Source organism: Etheostoma cragini, chromosome 6 (assembly GCF_013103735.1).
Source record: "Etheostoma cragini isolate CJK2018 chromosome 6, CSU_Ecrag_1.0, whole genome shotgun sequence".
Lineage (NCBI taxonomy): Eukaryota > Metazoa > Chordata > Actinopteri > Perciformes > Percidae > Etheostoma > Etheostoma cragini.
In genome coordinates this window covers 23,074,493-23,095,041 of record NC_048412.1, presented here as the reverse complement: position 1 = coordinate 23,095,041, position 20,549 = coordinate 23,074,493, and the positions used below count along the sequence as shown (strand labels likewise).

Genomic DNA, 20,549 nt, shown 5'->3' with positions numbered 1-20,549 from the left:
TGTGTTATGAATAGGAAAAAAAGTGTAAATAGGAAAAGCGTGTAATATTTATGGACCGGATATCAAGGCTTAGTGGGCGGGGGTGGCAGTTTGGTGGGCTGGGGATCTCATCTGTGTGTGCGTGCGCGCATACAGGCTTGGATTTAAACCAAGAATCCAAAAAAATCTGTAAGACAGAAGTACGTGCCGCTGTGTCGCCAGTAGAAATGTAGTGTTTAATTTTAATGGACAGCTCTATGAAGTTTGGTGTTTTATTTTGGAATAATTTGTGAAGGGACAATAGAGCCGGAGATTGGTCGGAAAATAGGCGCAGCGGGTGCTTTATTACATTAAATGTATCGCACCGTTGTGACGAAAAGAGAGCTAAGCCAGAAGGCAAAGCTCTTGATCTACCGATCAGTTTTCATTCCTATCCTCACGGATGGTCACGAAGGTTGGGCATGACCGAAAGAACAAGATCCATGGTACAAGCGTCTGAAATGGGTTTCCTCAGGAATGTGGCCGGTAGGGCTGCACAATTAATCAAATTTTATTCACGATTTTGACTTCCCACGATCAAATTTGCATGATTGAGCGATTTATATATATTTTTAATTTATTTTATATATATAGGCCTATATTTTTTAAATGCATCAATTCGTAGAACGCTCCGTTTTTTTTTTTACAGAGCGCATCCACCGCTCCGTAAATCCCGGTCTGCCCATGTGCCAGTCAGTTGTTACCTGCATCGCGCAGCTTAGTTTCTAGATGTAGAAAGTCACAGAGGATAGATTAACTGGAGGAAAATTCAACAGATAGCAGTCGTTTATACGTCTGTCTCAAGATTTACCAGTAAACGCAACATTTTGTCGCGTCTGTGTTTTTCAGACAACAGCAGTGAGCAGTGCTAGTCGGTGGCGGTGCTAGTTAGCGTCTGTTAGCTAGCATGGCTGTAGAGCGCGAGTAATATTTTTCCTCTAGGACGCACAGGTGCACATAATGTCCTCTCATCCGCTGCAATACAAAAGTAAATAACACTATGCAAGTACATCAAAGATGAAATAAAATTTAGGACTCATACACAGCAGTGAATAAGTAAGTCTTAAGCTTCGTATGTGACAAAAAATTTTTGTTTTGGTTAAAATCAACAAATAATTGAGATCACAATATTGATCATGATAATAGGGATTATCAATATCATAATCGTGCAGCCCTAGTGGCCGGTGTCTCCCTTAGAGATAGGTTGAGAAGCTCAGTCGTCCGTGAGGAGCTCGGGGTAGAGCCGCTGCTCCTTCCCGTCGAAAGGAGCCAGTTGAAGTGGTTCGGTCATCTGGTAAGGATTCCTCTTGGGTGCCTTCCTAGGGAGGTGTTTCATGCACGTCCAGCTGGAAGGAGGCCTCGGAAGACTCAGGACTAGGTGGAGGGATTATATCTCCAACCTGGCTTGGGAACGCCTCTGGATCCCCCAGTCAGAGCTGGTTAATGTGGCTCGGTAAAAGGGAAGGTTGGGGTCCCTTGCTGGAGCCGCTGCCCCTGCTACTTGAAACCGGATTAGCGGACAAAGATGGATTGATGGGTTTTCAAAATGCATTCATTTAGTAGCTCAAACCTGCCCACTCCATTGATCTTATCAACCATGTTTTGTTCTTTAAAACCTGAGAGGTTTAATAATTTATATTTATCTAGTGAGTTTGAAAGACCCTGAACCAGTTAGTAAGTCTTTGTCATGTTTTCCAGGTCGCCACTTTTTTTGTTCTCAATTTACATCTCTGTTGTAGAGTCTTTATGGCATGATCCTTTTTAAACCAAACTCATAATCTATGGGGTTGATATAGAGGCCAGGCAAAGTGAGAGGGATTCAATCTCCCATCTGCTCACAGATCCACATCCAGATGAAAACCATCTGCAGCAAGCGGATGCTTTCCTCTTCTTTTTCTTCCACATATTCCTTGAGAGGAAAACCTTTTATTATCCTTGAACTGAAAATCCTTTCTGTCGTCTGTCAGAGCGAAATGCAGAAATACATATACTATACTTCAGTGAGAATGAGTTTGTCAGATGTCATTGGTATATAAAGTAAGCCATGTGTTTGTCATAGGTTTTACAATTTAATGTTTATTTCCCATCTTCACTGAGGGAACAGGAATGTGATGACACTGCTAGACTCAGCTTTTCACAGAGTCCAATTTAGTTTCCATATGATTTTTTTTTAATTTTTTTTTTATAAAACTGCAGTCCTAGTCTTAATAACTACATATGAAATATAGAAGAAAACATATTTGTTTGTCATAAGATCAAGACTGGCAGTGGAAATGAATCACTTTCAATTCCACATTAAGGGTAGGCAGTCGTCCTCCCACCATCTCTTGTTGGAGCGCTTGTCTTTTTTCCCCCCCTGATATTGCGTCGTGTCACTTTTTTACATGTCATTCCCTTAACAAGCTGTGTAATGAACCTGGTTTTGACTGAAAGACTACTGCAAACTAATGCATTGTTTTCCCTGTGTAATTAGCGAGAGATGCTCCTAAGGGCTGAAGATGTCAACACCATACTAATGATTCAGTGGGAATGAACCTAACTGGCATTAAAACCGTGTACTCTGAGCTTATTTATCACACATTAGCCCAAAAAAATGACATGCAAGGGAAACTAGCCTTCTTTAACCCCCCGAGATGGTAAAGGGCTTTATGACTTTGACATTAGCTGTTGAGTTTAAGTGCAATGGGAGAAATTTGGTTGATTAAGTTTTAACAAATCTTGACTTTTGGCAATGAAGTCTAAGCTGTAGAATCATTTATGGTGTTATGTATTGGTGAGAAGAATCTGCATCTCTCTCATTCTCCACCAGTCTCGTAGCATTGAATGGAATTAGGATTAGTGAGTCTGAGTCTGGGTTCTTTAACAAGCACTAATTGATTTATGACTGAGGATGTGTTGGACACTGCAGCAGATGGCATAAGAGCAGGATTAGGGGTTATGCAAGGTCTGCAAACACCACATTGCTGCAGCTTGCAGCAATAGGGCCACTGACTTTGTTGACTCTAGAACTAAGAAGTTTCTTCCACACGGCAGTGCAAAACTTCTCTCCTGCTATCCGCTTTGGGCTGCAGGCCTCTCTTTGGGGAGGCATCTGCACTGGAGCCCTTGCTGGGCCTGATTAATCAAGGCTATCCAACTGTGCTGTTGCGTCTCCATGTAAATAAACACGGTCCGTTTGTTGGGCCTGTGTTGTACATAGTCAGTCATTGTTTGTGTCAGAAAGCATTCTGCTGTAGGCAGAAAATTGCTGATGTCAACAGTTTGAACCAGAGGGCGTCAGCCAATGTAACAGTTCCTCCTCTTCTTCTGTGTCTTGTGTTTCAGAGCTGTGCTGGAGTGACTGATCCAGATCCTGTCCATCCAGTGAGCCTAATGGCTGTCGGTCCAGGCAGCTGCTTGAGGTGTCTCGGAGCTGGGGATTGCATCATTCTGCAACAATAGCAATTGGAATCAAGACTCACTCTCTTATTCCTCCATTGCCTCCCCCATTCCTTTTTCTCTCAGCCTGACTTTCAACACACACAACCCACTGACCACTCCTCCCACGCTAGTCATGGTCCACTCCCCCTGTTTCTCCAGCCAGTCAGGCAGTGTGTTGATGGAGGCTCTGTAATCCTCTGTAAAGTATAGGGCCTGCATATGCTCCCTTTTGTCATGGAGGCTGTTGTTGTTGCAGAGGCCTCCCTCAGGAGAGCACATGACGGAGAACAGAAGGCAACATAAAGCTCACAAAGGGAGGAAGAGTGCGAGAGCGAGAGAGAGACGCTGATGCTGCCATTTATTTGACTGGAGGAGAATGAGTTTCACAGTGCAACGGATGGAATTCAATGGGTGTCAAACTACATGATGTGGGACTGGCATTACCACCCCACTCCAATCACAAATTGGAACTACAGTCCACTTTGGAGATATTTTCCACATAGTGGCCTGCTGCAAGGAATGCAGTGAAAAAGAGAAGATTAGACAATAACTTTTTTCTTGGTTTAGAATATTTTTCTATTTTTCTCTCCTTGGTCTTTTTCACTTGCAGAATACCAAAAGTGCCTTTTTGTGTTACTTTTTGTCTATTTTTGTACTTATCTAGCACTATATATTTATATTCCCTATTGCCAATGATTAGTGCATGTAACCTAACTTACACTACTATCACATGTGTGTTGCCATATATATTAGAAAAGGTACATAGTAAATTTGACTTTTTGTGTGGGCCACAACACCAGGCTCCATCAAATACACAGTTAACAATTATCAATTTTAGAACCTGAGAGTCAGGTTGTGCCAGGCCGTGACGTTCTGCACTGTCTTCTCCAAACCTTTTGTTGCTTTGGCAAAGCAGAAGTGTCGCCATGGTCAGTATCCAGTCCAAATGGCGCTACCTGTTCATGTTCCTGGGCATCCAACTGGTGGTCATGGCATTACTGTCCCGAGAGGGATACCAGAAGAGGGTTTCCTACTTCATCCGCATATTCCGCAAGTCTGACTCCACTGGTATGACAGGCCGCAACCACACAGCAGCAGGCATCGCTGGAGGGGATGTATATGCCAACCTCTCCCACCTATCCAGATCTCATAGCCATGGAGATGGCATACCTTACTGCCCGAAGACGTCCCCTCTTATAGGTGAGTGGTCTTGCCTGCTTCTGTTTCACTTCATCGTACCTGATTAGACTTTTCTATAGATGGTAGAACCCACCCTCCTTCACACAAGTAAATACTACATTGATTTATGTACAAACCTACCTGCCAATAATCCATATAGTTGTTGTTCACTCAATTTTGTCCCTCCAAATTGACTATGAGTAATTAATAGCAGCTGATCCTTGCAAATAAATGTCCCTCTCTGTCAACTAACATCCACTTCATTGAAAAGAAAATTTCACTGGATTTAAACTGACCTAAATTTTGTTTATTTGAAAGTTGGTGATGTTATTGACTTCTCCACTTCAACAATTGTGTTTTGCACAGTGTTGCTGATAGGAAATTTTTTTTGGTGCTGGCCATGTGACCTGTAAGGTGTAATTTAATTGGTCAAACGGAAAAAGATTCCAGTCAATTTTTTTTCAGTTTATTGCACTTAAAAACACATGTTGGGCAGCCTATATAGATATTAATATCATCAAGGGATGTAGATTTATTTTATTTTTATTGAAATGCAGGTTACTTGCTTCAGGCAGGAAGGCCAGAAGAATGAATTAATGCACATAAGATTTTGTTGATCTGAATTAAAATTGTACAATACTAACAGACTCATACAATTTTAAAGTGCCAACTTAAATCAAAAATAATTATAAAAAAGTGTCTTTATACAATTTGCAAAGAGCATAAGCTCATGGCTTCCCTGAAACGACCCTCGTCTGCAGGGAGAAGCCTCAGTACGATTTGTTTATTGTTTTAATTGAACGAAAGATAACAATCGCTATAGTCTACTTAAAAACAATTCAAATTCTGCAGAGGGAATTATTTTCAGCGATCATTATGACCAAAGATGATAAGAATTTTTTCAGTTCTCATAAAAAATAAAATTCTGTGATTACCGGACTTTGGGAACTCGGGTTATGCATCTGCAGTTGTTTGGGGCCACTTGTTTCTTTTTTAATGGAAATTGTTTGAAATGAAATTACTACTCCTTACAACTTAGGAATTCTTCATCTGCGGGCAAAAGGTAACACCCATAGCAACACCACCAGTCTCCCGAGCTTTGCAGCAGCAGGTTCCCCCTCCTCTACCTGCTGCCCCTCTGCCTTTCTCCTTGTCTGCGCTTCATATTTGTAGTAGCTGTTCATCTGTAAACTCTGGCACAAGTAAATGGGTGGCCATCGAATCAAAGAACCCATTCAGCAACATGGAACCTCACAAGATTTCAGAATAAGACTTCTCCATCTCTCCTGTTGTTGTTGGACACTTATAACAATCTAAGTCTGTCAGTTGCAAAAAACAATCCCTAGTGGACGTACATTGAAAAAGTGTGCAATATCAGCCTGGTTTGCTGCTGCAGCGCAATCGCTTTTTAGTGAAGAAAAAAAGTTGTTCCAATTAGTCACTTAGACACAAGAAAAAAACAAATAGGGTCCAGAAAAAATACAGAAGTTTCCATTTTAATCTAATAAAGAGTCTCATAACTTGTTTGGTACATTTAACACACACATTCAGCTCTGTGCCAGCATCAGGACATTCCTTTCTAGGAATAAGTTCAGTTTAAATATCTGGTTCAAATCATAGCCTCTATTACTATAACCAGATTATTTGCCTTCACTCGATTAAACGTATCTTGTTTCCTACTGGTAATGACAGCGGGCCATTTTACTGCTCACAGGTGGGCCGATACACGTCAGCTTCCCATCAGGGCTCACTCTAGCAGAGGTTCAGAGGAAAAATCCAATGGTGGTGCGCGGAGGACGCTACAGGCCGCCTGACTGTGAGGCGAGGCACCGAACAGCCATCATCATTCCCCACAGAAACCGAGAACACCACCTTAAGTTCTTACTATACTACTTGCATCCTTTTCTGCAGCGACAGCAGCTCAACTATGGAATTTACGTCATTCACCAGGTGAAACACACGCAGCCAGGTCATATTGGCTCTCCTAAGGGGCCTGATGTGTGGTGCATGAGGCCATGTGGCAAATGTCTGTGAATACACGTTTTAATTGTGAAGTTGTGTGAGTAAAATCTGAATCAGCAGCGTAAACGGTTAACATTTGTCCGTCAGGTAAATTAAGTAGTACAAGGTTTTTCTATTGAAGTAGAAGTACACAGTCAGTAGTAGGTGCATTGAGGCCCTGTAAGTAATTTTGGGGTGCAATAGTTCTGAAGAAAGCTACAAGCAGCAATACCACAGGCCAAGCTATCGGGGCATTGTACTAGTACACTGAGGGAAGAGTCAAAGGGTGAATTTGTTTTTGTTGTTGGATATTTACAGCTATCATCTAGTTTAATTTGGTGTGTGTGCGCACAGTGAATCCTTTGGGATCCACTACAGTAGAAGCTAGATGAAGAGTGCCCTCTAGTGGCTGTCACTGGGTGTGCATGTTAGAAGATGAGAGTGCTCAAGTGGCTTAGAGGGTTTAATCACCTTAGCTGCTTGTAAGAATTAATTCATGTTTACTTACTTCTCAGCAGTTTATCTCTTACACCTCTTGAGCTGGATTTGTCCTATGGTTGAATCTGGTTTCTTATAATTTGTCTTCTCTCAGCTTGGAGAATACCTCAAAATAACTCTAGTGGGTTGATAAACAAAGCATTCGATGCTATGCTGCGTTGTGTTGGTATGAATCAGGGAATTCATATTTGAAGATGAGGCCTGAAAAATATGACTCAATATTAACATTGTGTTACAGATGAGCAGGATATCTAGGCTATTTTTAGCATTCATTGGTAAACCTTATCGTATCATGGGATTTCTTTTATAATTTGAAACCTACTCACTTTTTTTGTGTATTTAAACTATAAAGAAAATGTCCGTTTTAGCCTTTGCCATATAAGAACTGTGTAAGATCATTGTAACACTGCCTGCTTTGACACTAAATGTCTGTTTTCTTGGCAGGCGGGAAACTACACTTTCAACAGGGCCAAGCTGATGAATGTGGGTTTCCGGGAGGCCATGAAGGAGGAAGACTGGGACTGTCTCTTCTTCCACGATGTGGACCTCATTCCAGAGGACGACCGCAACACATACATCTGCGATTCCAACCCCAAGCACGCAGCCATCGCCATGGACAAGTTTGGCTACAAGTATGTCCTGTCTATTCTGTGAATGTCCATTGACTGGTTTGCTCTTCACAGATGGACTTATAAGCACATTCTATTCTCCCCATGTATATGGACTAAACACTTTAATGCTCTCCAGGCTTCCGTACAAGATGTACTTTGGAGGAGTGTCAGCTCTGACGCCACTGCACTACCTCAAGATGAACGGCTTTCCCAACAACTACTGGGGCTGGGGGGGCGAGGACGACGATATTGGAGTCAGGTGAGAATAATTCAGGCCAGATGGGAGGTTCCCCTGTGATTTTACTGCATCCGTAACCAGTCAGACATTTACGCTCTCAGTTTCAAGTCCTGTTTAAATAATGTCTGGACTCTGATTAATCTGATCTACACTAAATCCTAAACACTAACCAAAAGATCTACCCCAAGTGCAGTGTTTTGGTTCATGTCCCCTTGAATCAAATAAGGCGACGTGTGCGACTTAGTTGTACTTTGTAAAAGACTGACATTTGTTTCTCGTCTCTCAGAGTGACTCTGGGGGGGATGTATATCACTCGTCCATCCCTGAAGGTCGGCCGTTACAAGATGATTAAACATAAGTTGGACAAAGGCAATGACGTGAACCCAAAAAGGTATGGTAAAAGAGTTGCATCTGGTTTCTTGTGTAAAGCAGCAGATCTGAATTTAGTTTGCACGCAGATTCAGAAAATCTTATGTTTTGAGGTTAAGGGGACAAACTCTGCGATGCTTGATCATAAGCAGAAACGAGACTATTTGCTATGTTATTGTTTTTACCGAACAGGTAAAATGCAAAGTTACGCAGCCTTTATTACTCCCATTTCTGTCTTTCCTCTCCATTTTAAAGGTTCAATATGCTGGCCAAGACGCGTCAGACCTGGAAGTTTGATGGGATGAACACAGCTGAATATGAGACAATCTCACGGCAATACATGCCCCTCTACACCAACATCACTGTCAACATTGGCACTGAGGCCGGCCTACATCCACCGCCACCTCCACCAACACCACATGCCAAAGTTGCAGGAAAACTTGCAGTCAAAGCACCTGCCGAAGTCCCAGCAAAAGGCTCAGCCAAACCCCCTGCCAAACTCAAAGAGGGCGACTCAGAGAAAAAGTCTACCCTAAGAGACCGTTAATCAAGTTTCACTCTGCCATTACTTCAATGGGTTAATCCCATTAGTAAATGCTGTAGGGTGGTGGTTTTCCTCCTCAATCGTCTGGAGTTTTCAGCCCATTTTAAGCTTTTTCGTCAATTTGTGGAGGAATTAGTTTGTGCAGATTCAACATCATACTGCCTGCGGAAAGTGGGCCACTCATTTGGGTGATGAAAACACTAGATTTATTAAAAATTAAAACAATTTAATCTGGATTTCTCAACTGTGAGATGACGGCTCTCCACCTTCCGGTTACATCACTGATTCTTCTTCCAAGGAGGCCACTGTGAAGAGTGAAGGGTAAAAATTGGACTCTATGAGTTTATATATCTACAGCGCTGTGGTCGCTGGGTAAACCTTGTGATGCCTTAGAAGCTTGTTATTTTTTGTCTTTTCACTCATACCTTACATCATTTAGGATATTGAGTTTAATGGAGCGGTAGCTGCAATTTCCAGCAGTCACACTAATTTTGTTGTCTCCAATGAATACACGAGTGAAGGAGACAGCTCCTTCTTTCCAGTTGTGTGTGTGTGTGTGTGTGTGTGTGTGTGTGTGTGAAGCTGCTACAGGGAGTACTGAATGAAGGAACTCAACAGATTTGTGTATTACTCTTTCTACTATTACTGCTTCTGACATAACATAGCAAATATGTGATGTGTCTGCAAATGTCTGGCATCAGATGCTGATCTATATCTGCTTGGTACGGTATGTGTATCAGAAGATGGACATTTCAGTTATGGATTCTGTACACATAATTTGTTTAGTGGATTTACCCGAGTGAATGATAGTAAAGTGAGAACATTTTAGTTCTGTACACCAAGGCTAGGGTACAGTTCTTCTATGTGGCATTACTGCGTGCAGTTCAGCCTTCAAAGCTCCAGCATATCACATATCTACTTTCCATATCCACTTTCTATTTTCCGTGTTTTTGCCTTTATCAAACAGCAGGTCTTTGCCTTCAGATGAACTTGAGATTCATATCAAAATAGTCTGTCTTGCTTAACATTTCTTTTTATATATATTGATTATGTGAAGTGTACTATATTTCTCCTTATGTAAATTTGCCCCATAACACTTTAAATGCAGTCAATCTTTATTATGTATTTTTTTATCTCCAGTCCTTAATCTATACATATGGTTGTCATTCGACAACCAAATGAACTACAAAAAGCATTTGCTGTGCACAAAAGTAGAAGTCACTTCTGCAACATCATGGCTAGAAGTGGAAATTAGTAAATGCTTTTTTCCAGCTCACAGTACTGTAGCCAGATTTAACCATGTAGACAAACGGTAGCTTGAGCTCGAAGAACATCACAAATCTCCGTGATTGCTGTTGATGGGCAATAGAAGTTGTTTTGCTGTTATCACAAGAGAACATTTAGCTTTTTTTCTTTTCTTTTTCAGTTCAATTGAAGGATTATGTCCTCTTGTGTTTTGAAAAATATTCTGTGACATCTTGATCTGATTTGATCCTTTAAAAACCCACAGAATAATGTCTAAATGCATCGTCGATGGTGTGAGGTTTCAACCCAACACCGGCAGTGTTTTGTGAAATTTGACCGAAATCTGAGATATGTTCCCTTTTAGCAATGTTGTTATGCAATTTATAGATTCGCCTAAAGAAACACACATTTTTTTTTCTTTTTTATTTCAATATGTTTATTTCAAAACGCATAAAATAATTTGTCACTTGGTGTAATTCTAAATATTGACCCAGTTTCTCTACCATGTGATTCTGAAGTCAGTTCTTTAACAAGTTATCATGCATTGACATCTGCCATTTCCTTTCCACTTGTGCCCGTATACTGCATGTCGACCCTGCGCCCTCTTCACTTCTCCCCACTCTGACAGATTTGATTGTAAACACCAGAAATAAAGAAACGGTCCCCTCCTCCAGTGAGACTGGCTCTACTGGTAGGTGAACAGGCTAAAACCAAAGACCAATGCATGGAAAGCTGTGATAATGGATAAAACATTGTGCGTGTGTGTACAGTATGCTACTTATGTTATGATTTTGGTAACTCTTAGCATCTTTTAGTTCTGGGTTCAAAGAATCTCATACCAACATGTTGTCAGATTTCCCAAAATTTATAAATCACAGATGAAGAAAACTTAAGGGAATGAGATTAGTTCATGATCGGGTGATTTTGCTGTACTGAAAACATTATTTTTATCTGTATGTCATTTTGGTATTTGTCTGCTGAAATGGATGAGACAAGCTCTGAGTGGTTGTCTGTGATTTTCATAAATAGACAACTATTTACTGTATGATCATTTTGATGTGAAAACATATTCAACTCCTATGGCCTTAGCAACACACAACTCTAGTTTTTCAACACTTGGTCACTAAAATGATAGCATCTTTATATCTATCTTAGTCTAAATATGCATGGCAACAAACCTATTACTGAGGTAATGTACTGAGCATAATGTGGAGATGATGCATATCAGTGCTTATCTAGAAAGTAGGAGGCATGCTGTGTTGTGAACTGGAAACTGTCTTCTTGTGACTGTAAATGCCATCTACTCTGTTGTCTAAGTCCCAAGAGTAGAGTATTTCTGATAAACTTGTACAAAGGAGGCTTATATTCCTAAAGTCACAACCTACAGTCTCCATCATTTACTCTTAACACTTGACCTGATGTTTTGAGGGTTTTATTTGAAGCGACTTAATGTTTGATTTGACTCCGTTCTGATGTAGAGAAGCTCAGCAGCAATAGAAAGCAGTGATCACAGGGTAGTATGGAAGCAACTGAGAGAAATGTGACTTTGTGAGTTATTTCTGCTCTCTTTATGAGTTCTGCACAGTCCAGAGTGGCCTTAAATTCATTAATAAAGTGATTATTCAAATGATTTTGTTGTTGTTCTGAATGTTAAAACAAAGTTGAGCTTGGGTCAGAAGAAAATCTGCATCCCAAAACATACAGTACATGGCAAGTGCAAGCAAATACAAATGTATATAGTATACGTATATACCGTAGTCCTTTAAGTTTTCAAATAAAAATTTGAAATGTACATACTTTCAGTTGTATTTCTAAACTTTTCAAAATGTCGGCGATCTCGGAACATCAACAGACCATCTTGTCCCACAATAACTTTTAATGGAAGGGCTCGCTTTCGACACATGCACTTAGAAAAGGGCAAAAGGGTTTTGGCAGTTTGTCCGCTGTTTCCTCGCAGATTTCTTCATAAATCTTCGGAATAGATATTTTGCAGCTCCCATGCTTTCTTGTCTCTGATTCCTCGCTTGGTCAGTCTGCCGTTTTTTCTTTCTTGGTTCCCCACAAAATGTATTTTCTAGCTTTTAGCTTCTTTTTAGCCATGACGATAGTGTAAAAAAACCTCCATCGCTACCTTGTTCTTATATAATAGAATACAAGGTAGGCTACTTTATTCATCCCCGAAAATTCGAGTGTCCAGCAGCTCACGCATGAACACACAATCTTACACACATTCCTACACACTGTACTTAGCCGATTACTCAATGGGAGTGTGTGCACTGCCGTGAAGCAATTTGTTACATAGTGAGACCTGATATCACGCAATACTTCCTGATGCTGAGTTGCAAAGTTTTTTTTCTTTTTTTTCTTCCACTTACAGGCGCTAGGGGGGAAGCGAGACAGACACCATTTAATCGGAAAGTCATAACCAATCAAATGAGTCCGAAGCTGTTCAATTAAGGTAAATTAAGATTCAAAGTTTCCCTTTTAAAAGCAATATAGCGCCCAGCCACAAGAGGGCCGTCATGATATAATATATTGGAGTTTCTATATTCGATTTACTGTCAATTTTGTTTTTTAATAATGGACCCAAATTTAATTTATTTCAAAGGAATTTTGATGTTTATTTTTAGCAAGCCATACCATTGCCAGACACACTGTATGTTGTCAAAATTTCAAAAAAATCTTATGACGTAACTACTTCCTCTCCCTTGTTCAGCCACTTTAACCTGGACTTCCACTGTTACGCCTATGACACCCAGCTATCTACCTCAGTTACTTAGATATTTTATTTTGAAAGCAGGTCATCACTAGAGTTACCCTGGTAACTGCTATTTCTGTTTTTCAAAACACAATATGCTGTAAATTCAAGCAAATATGAAAGGTGATGTGGAATAAGAGAGAAAAACCCACGATCATGCTCTGAACATTTGTCCATCTTACCTTACACTTAGAGTTCTGGAGAAATACCAGTACACCCCAAACAGAGGCAGTTTACTCTTCAGAGGAAACCACACAACCACTTCCTCTCAATATGTGGCTAAGATAGAGTGAAGGATTACCAACTCCATATCCAGAAGCGTACCTTAATGTGGAAAGGTTTCAAAGCCTCAAATCACTTCTAACATTTGAGAGTGAATGGTGTTGAACTTCTGACAAAGACAGACTGTAGATCCCCAATTAAACAAAAGCAAAAGATTTCCCACTGTGAGCACACTCTATAGAGTTCAGAGCAGTCAGCTGTGTTGATGTTTCAAGGCACCGTGTGCAGATTACTAGATGGTGGTGGAGTTAGATGCAGTTCATTAGTGGAGTGTGTTAAACAAGTACTGGGAAATAGACTTCTGGTTTTTGTAAGGGTCAGTATAGGATAAAAAACAATACATTTGGATATGTGTCTTAGCTATGATAAGTAATCCTAAACCAGTAGTTGATTAATCGGTTGATTAAATTATTCCGCATCTCTCTTGAAAATCAGATCATGGTTTAGGTAATTTTCCAAGCAAAAATTATAATTCCAGCATTTCCATGCCTCAAATACCTTTGGTTTTATACTGTTGGTAAAACAAAAAAAGACATGCGAAGACGTCACATTCTGAGACATACTTTTTTTTAAACAGTTTTCTAATGTTGTATAGACTTCTTCATGTAGATGGACTGACTGATGGATACACAGTTGCTGATAGAGATCAGGAATTTTTGGAAAACACCTAAATCAAGGAAGGATGACCTTTACAAAATCTCAAGTCAGTCAGACTTGTAACTATCTATAGATGATAGATTTTCACGTTTTGTTGGGTTGCTTGGAGTTGATGTGTGCACATGCTGTCTACATGTGGTTGCAACAAGAGTTTTAACTGTTAAATTAAAACAGACTTTTATGAACAAGTTTGGGGAATATGGGATAAAATTTGTAATTTTTTGACAAAATCAAAATGACAGAAAATCAGTTTACACATCTGGACCAAAGAATTCAGGAAAAAAGTATTTTGCATCCACACCTCACAGTTCAGGAGTTAAGGATTAAAGTCTAAAGTAACCCACATTCCCGGATAAGCGGATGAAGATGGATGGATGGATGGATGGATGGATGGAACCCACTTTCTAAATTAAGACCAGCTTTGTTTGGATCGCCAAAAATATTGGTGGAAGGTCTTTGCACATTCCACCAATATTAACTGAAATCTTTGAGTTATCCAGTTAACTATGAACTATGTTCATATGAACTATGAACTATGGTCATCAGAAACTTTCTTGACCCATAAAAGAAGATCAATGTAACTCATAAGTTCAGCCATAGAAGTCACTAATATTGGAGCTAATGAAAACCAGTAAAACCAGAATTGTTTTAAGTAAGTAACATTTATTCATGAAGCACTTTTCACAGATAAATCACAGAGTGCTTTAATGGGGCATAATACATAATAAAAAAATAATAAAACACATCACAATTGAAATTACATATGACATTAAGTGCAGATATTTCAACCAAACACCCAACCAAGTAGGTAGCCATAGGTCTTTATCTAATTTGTAAAAGACTCCGGAGAAAGAGCAGACTGTTAGGGTGGGGGCAGAGCAGTCCAAATCGTGGCCGCTACGGACTCAAAAGTTTGATCACCACGGACGGGACCTTAAACCTAATCTTACCATATTAGACGTGAAGAGACTTAAGAACAGGGCTAATGTGAGTCTGTCTATTTGACCTGGTGAGTAGCCTTGTAACATAATCTCGATTTAGCCTCCTGAAGGTGATCAGGAGTAGACATAGCCTACTAAGTGAGAAGAAAAATGCATTACAGTAGTCAATGCGAGATAAGCTGAAAGCACGTAGAAAAATCAGAAGTTCAGCAGTCAAATCTACAGATGTCATTTTATTTAAAAACTTTCTTAAGTGAAAAAAGAAGATCTGTTCAGCTGCTTTACGTCTGTGTCAAACAACAAAGATTGATCCGATTCGACCCTTAAATTGCACAAGCTGGAGCAAACAGAAGAGCAAGACATTGCATGATCATGGGAACGACCTTTTCTGGAGCAACAACCAGCCCTAATAGGGTTCATTTGTATTAACGTTTGTTTGCTGTATGGTACTGGGGCTGGCCCATCTTGTCTGATTCTGGTTTTAGTTTCTGCTTTTGTTTATAACCATCAACAAAAGTGTGAGCTTCCTTTATTACTTGCTCAGATTTTCTGATTATTAAAACAGATCAAGGTAATCTAAATCTAAACACAGTGTATTAAATATGAGAATAAAGCATCCCAAAGAAAAAAAGCAAAATCTATCTCTAGAAACTGAGATTTCAGTATTATATACATAAACATACACGTAATGTATGACCCATGTTCACAGTCCTATGCATTCAGATGCTGAAAAACATTCACAGATGGCTGTTTGTGCCTGCAGACATTTCTTTCTTGGCAATTAAATGAGCTATCAATCAACATGGCTGAAAACATGTTACAGCACAACCAAAGCATTCAAGATGTCCTTTTATTACTGCTTCAAACTTCCACAGGTATACTGTATTTCTAAGTAAGTTTGTAACAGGTTTCAAATCCATTTTTATGTGTGCGCAAAAACAGGTGCTTTCTGTAACCTAATCTCAGTTGACTATTCATCTAGTGAAATGTGTTTTACAAGCTCTTTTAAGAAGATACCAAAAGTTACGTAACCCTGAACTAACAACCATTTTTAAGGAGATGAATTTCTCAAACTCTGATTCTTATTTGCTATTAAACTTGATGTCATTGAACTGGACTATCTTCCCATCACGAGTAACCACCTCCTTCTGCTCCCATGTTTCAACCTCCCCATTTTTCTCTTCAAAGTGCCGAATCACCACCCTACCTGTTGTGGGGAGGTTGCAGGGCAGATCCTTGGCAGCCTCTTGGAACAACTTCATCTTCTTGAAGTCTTGTGCGAGCTCAGTTCTGCCTGCTGGGACCAGAGCCTCTGTCTTTTGAGGGGAAGGAGTGAGGTGCATTGCAGCTTGTGGATTAAAAGCTTTGAAGTCTGGTCTGGGTGAACGCTCCCATTTCAGCGGCGATGGGTCCCTGTTTAACGGCAATGGAGCCTTGTTCATTGGTGATGGATCCCTGTTAAACGGTGATGGAGCCCTGTTTATTGGTGCTGGATCCCTATTAAACGGTGACGGAGCCCTGTTTATCTGTAGTGGATCCCTGTTAAATGGTGACGGAGCCCTGTTTATCTGTAGTGGATCCCTGTTAAATGGTGACGGAGCCCTGTTTATTGGTGCTGGATCCCTGTTAAATGGTGACGGAGCCCTGTTTATTGGTGCTGGATCCCTGTTAAATGGTGACGGAGCCCTGTTTATTGGTGCTGGATCCCTATTAAACGGTGACGGAGCCCTGTTCAGTGGTGATGGATCCCTGTTAATTGGTGATGGATCCCTGTTAATTGGTGACGGAGCCCTGTTCATTGGTGAAGGAGAGAGGTTTCTGACATTAATTTGAGGTGCAGGTGGCTTAAGGTGATCTTTTTGAACGGGGGAAGTTGGGACAATGCCTAAACTTCGTATCTCACTTATGACACCACCCATTGAGGCCCTCAGAGTAGGGTCAGTCTCCACCATCCTACACACGGCATGGCAGTACGGCTGATCCAGCAGGGTCTCCTTGATCTTGGCAGGACAGACGGTGGGCGTGTACAGGCGAACCCGGGCACAGAGCTCAGCAATGATCTTACCCATGGCCCACACATCTGAGCGCTGGTCCCTCTGTGCGCCCCTCCGCAGCACCTCAGGGGCTGAGTAGGCCTCGTTCCCCATGTCAGCAGCAGAGTTGAGACCAAATCGAAAGAACTTGGCCAGGCCCAGGTCGATAATGACAGCTCTGTTTGTGTTATGTTCCACCTGGAAGAAAAATTGCGTTTAGTTTGGTTGAAAATGTTTCTCAAAACAATTCAGCGTGCTTTAATGGTGGCTCAAGTTACAACAAGGCATTCTAAAGGGTCTAAACTCTTTTTTCCTTGTGTTTGTCTGTAGTAATAAGGTGCCAAAACAGACCTTCATGGCACATGAAACTAGTTAATCAGTACAATGTTTTTGATGACACAGTGACTTAATGAGTCTACAGTTCATTAGAGTTACCTCATGAGAGTTGGCAAAATATCAATTTTTGAACAGAAGTGATTCCTAATTAGGTTAACCTCAGAGAAAACCATCAGCCAAACTTGTCATCTGTCTTGCTGCAACCTTATTACCAACTCTTGCGACAGAGAGGAGAGGTTTTCTTTATAAACCACTGTTTACAGAGCTCTTTAACATAATTAAATATGTGTCTATAACACTTTTGACACTTTTGACATGAAGCCCTTGTGCTGTATGCGGACAGGCCTACACTCACCATGATGTTTTCAGGCTTCAGGTCTTGATGGACAACATCTTTCGAGTGAAGGTGAAGCAGCCCTTCACACATGCCTGTGATGATAGTGCCCCTAATGGACGGAGTCAACTGTGGAGATGAAAATTTGAGATTAAGTTGAGCTGGACTGGCATAGGATTACCCACATTATATTGAATTAAATAACTTCCTCGTGTTGAGTTGCACGCCCTTTTCCTTCAGGCCTGAATGAAACCGCTTTTCTAAGGGAACAAGGTGTGATGTGAACTACAAACTCATGTTTAGATTTTATCACATTTTATTACTAAAATTCAACCAATGCACACTACAAGAACAGGACGTGTCCCAAATGCCTGTAGTGACATGCCATACTTTATTAAAACCATGCAGAAATTGGAATCATGTAATGATTTCCTGGCTTTACACACTTTCATAAAAAAGAAAATGTGGTTTCACTATTTTGTAATCCAGGTACTACTATCCTGATGTGCTATATTTAATTTCGGCTTGAATCATGTGCCTTTTTGTCTTTTGTCAAGACAACTGTACCTGTATTTTGGACTTTGATGTTTTGAAGATGGTGGTCTCTAAGTCCTCGCCGAAGATAAACTCCAGAGGAATAATCCATTTTCCGTCTTGGAGAATAATGTTGCCTAAAAGCTTCACTATGTTGGGATGATTTGCCTTGCTGCAGAGCAAGCAGAGTAACAAGTCATGGAAAGAAAGAGAAATTGGAAAATTCATCGGCATAAATTTAACAAAAACGAAGTGTGTGTGTGTGTGTGTGTGTTTATTCTCCTGACATTTTATTTTACCTTGCGGCATTTTAAGAAATCAGCTTCTCCTTTTCTATGAGCTCATTTATCTTATTATCTCCTCAGCCATTTAAAATGTGTAAACATTAACAAAACCACTTGTACTTACTTGTAAACTTCACACTCTCTCTCCAGGTCCTTCTTACTGATGAGATTATGGGGGACCTTCTTTACAGCAGCCCAGGTATCGTTGTACTTCTGCTTGTACACCTTTCCAAAACAGCCCTGTGCAATAGTGCTGGTGGAGTACGCCATGAGGGCCACGGTGGGACAACTGGAGAAACATGACAAAGCTCAGAGTGAACAATGTAATTACGAGGGTAGACTAAACAGCAGAAAAACCTTATTTCCTTTACTAACTGCCAGTTTGGTGAAGACCCTAATTTTGGTTTATAGTTTGTGAATGTCTAAAATTGTTGTCTATACTGCGTTACTAGCATTACAACAACTGGGGAAATTCCTTTGTTACAGCTTTTTGTCAATGCAAGATTTTATAAATGTTCCTGTGAAGTTTGGGACTTTCCTCTCGATCACTTTGCATAATTCTGAAATTTGATTGTGGTGCAAGAGCAAGTTAGACAGGAACTTTGGGATTAGGATTATGTTTACAAAGGGAGCCAAACAGGCCACTCATATTAAACTAAATTCCAATCATCAGTGTGTGGCAGCTAAATGTTTCCGGTTATTTAGAGAGCTAACAATGGTGGAAAGCATGTCAACTTTATGCTACGTTACACTCCAACTCTACTACATTAGAGATACTTTAAACTTCTATATTATACTTCTATATTTATTTGAGAGCTATTCTTTGAACATAAATGTTAAAATATAAATGATGAGTAGCTAATGGAATATACATTGTTATAAATTAAACTATCTAACCGTAGTATGTAGAAAGAAGCTATAACTAGCTTCTTTGACAAGCTTTAATGTATAAACATAAATTCCTCAAACACAAAAATGCATCCGTGTTGATAATCTAATTCTATCATATAACTGACTGAGGAGCCATTTGGACGCCTAATGAATAATTTTCTGGAGTACTTTTTAGTTCAAGGTAATGCGATTCTACGTGAAAGAAGACTAAATAGTACATACCAGTCATGATTGAAATCATAAAATCAACATCAAACATTATAAGTTACTAACTTTCTATTTAAACACAGAGCCATTGCACTTGATTATCAAGTGTTTCCACTTGCAGGCCTGTTTCTAATCCAAGATTCTTTTCAGCATGAATTAACCTGTCAACAGTCTGTCAGAGCAAATAGGTTCATTGGTTCATGGACATTATGTACAACTAAGCATTCTCAGTAATGGACTGTCACCGCTGTAGAGAAAGACTGGTCCTGTGTTGCTTTCCAAAGAAATAAACTGTCTCTGCCTGATATTACTACTGAATTGTATTTACTGAATTTAGTTTCACATTGACGTTGAGTCAATATTTTTGTATCGCTGAACAAATTAGAGATACGGTGAAGGCAGTGCTTTTAAAAGTCTGGAACCAGGATATCCTGAAGTCACCTACAAAAAAAATAAAGATAAAAACATTCTGCATACAGTAAATGAACCATAACTGGGCCCATTGTGTAAATAACAGCTCCCCTGTGCTAAACTAAACAGACATTGCTTATAATTTTAAGAACTTTAACCTTTTTTATAGAGTCCATGACTTTATTAGAAGAGTGGACTCAAGTCAGCATTATGCAGCATATTTTGTACATATTTTAAATTGTATAACAGGGAGAAAAAAAATGATGAAAAACTGGTAAGTCCAGATCAGAAAACAGTTTCTCTTTCCATTACCTGGAGCAAAAAGTCGTCAGCACAAAAATAAATAAATAAATGCCCTGTCATGTTTAAAATCCAGCCAATAGTTTAAGAAAGAATGCTCATAGTACCTAAGAGACTGTGGATGTCATTATTCGGAACGCAATATTTGCAAATAACAGACTGAGGAGGACTGAGACTGAGAAAAAAAGTACAATAACTAAACACATGAAAGGCTCATCCATAAGTAAATATGCCTACATTTTGTCCAATAAAGGCATTTCTGCTACAACAACAGTAAAACCGAAAGTGCTATAAAAGGTTTTTAGTCAACACAAAATCTCAAAGTAGATTGATCTATAATGTTCTATGTTTTTCCAAAGAAAGATGCCTACCTTTCAGGTGTAGAGGGAAAGCAGCTGCTTCAGGTCGGAACATGAGTTTTTGGGTCTCTTTTAAACTGTTCCACGCCTTCTTGGCCT

General features: G+C 40.0%; 2 protein-coding genes across 5 annotated transcripts in view; one reads left to right on the top strand and one right to left on the bottom strand.

Annotated features, from left to right (window-relative positions):
* The window catches only part of si:dkey-199f5.8 (beta-1,4-galactosyltransferase 3), an 18,033-nt gene extending 8,607 nt beyond the window's left edge, over positions 1 to 9,426 (top strand). For both annotated transcript variants that reach the window (XM_034873810.1, XM_034873811.1), the window contains exons 2-7: positions 3,343 to 4,638; positions 6,332 to 6,567; positions 7,561 to 7,748; positions 7,864 to 7,986; positions 8,252 to 8,356; positions 8,590 to 9,426. In XM_034873810.1, the coding sequence (XP_034729701.1) occupies positions 4,365 to 4,638; positions 6,332 to 6,567; positions 7,561 to 7,748; positions 7,864 to 7,986; positions 8,252 to 8,356; positions 8,590 to 8,881 (1,218 nt within the window). In that variant the 5' untranslated portion in view covers positions 3,343 to 4,364 and the 3' untranslated portion in view covers positions 8,882 to 9,426. The remainder of the gene's footprint in view (positions 1 to 3,342; positions 4,639 to 6,331; positions 6,568 to 7,560; positions 7,749 to 7,863; positions 7,987 to 8,251; positions 8,357 to 8,589) is intronic.
* On the bottom strand, positions 2,877 to 20,549 carry zmp:0000000881 (CBL-interacting serine/threonine-protein kinase 21). Of its 3 annotated transcripts, none has more exons than XR_004656950.1 (6): positions 20,463 to 20,549; positions 18,407 to 18,571; positions 18,032 to 18,170; positions 17,486 to 17,593; positions 15,794 to 16,992; positions 2,877 to 2,887 (listed from the first exon to the last, which is right to left on the bottom strand). XR_004656950.1 is itself a non-coding variant. In XM_034873809.1 (5 exons), the coding sequence occupies exons 2-5, from the start codon at positions 18,550 to 18,552 to the stop codon at positions 15,844 to 15,846; spliced, it is 1,542 nt and encodes a 513-aa protein (XP_034729700.1). In that variant the 5' UTR covers positions 18,553 to 18,571; positions 20,463 to 20,549; the 3' UTR covers positions 14,467 to 15,843. The 3 variants fall into 3 exon arrangements, 1 of the variants encoding a protein (XP_034729700.1); XR_004656949.1 differs by lacking the exon at positions 2,877 to 2,887 and adding an exon at positions 4,748 to 4,758 and having other exon boundaries at positions 14,542 to 16,992; XM_034873809.1 differs by lacking the exon at positions 2,877 to 2,887 and having other exon boundaries at positions 14,467 to 16,992.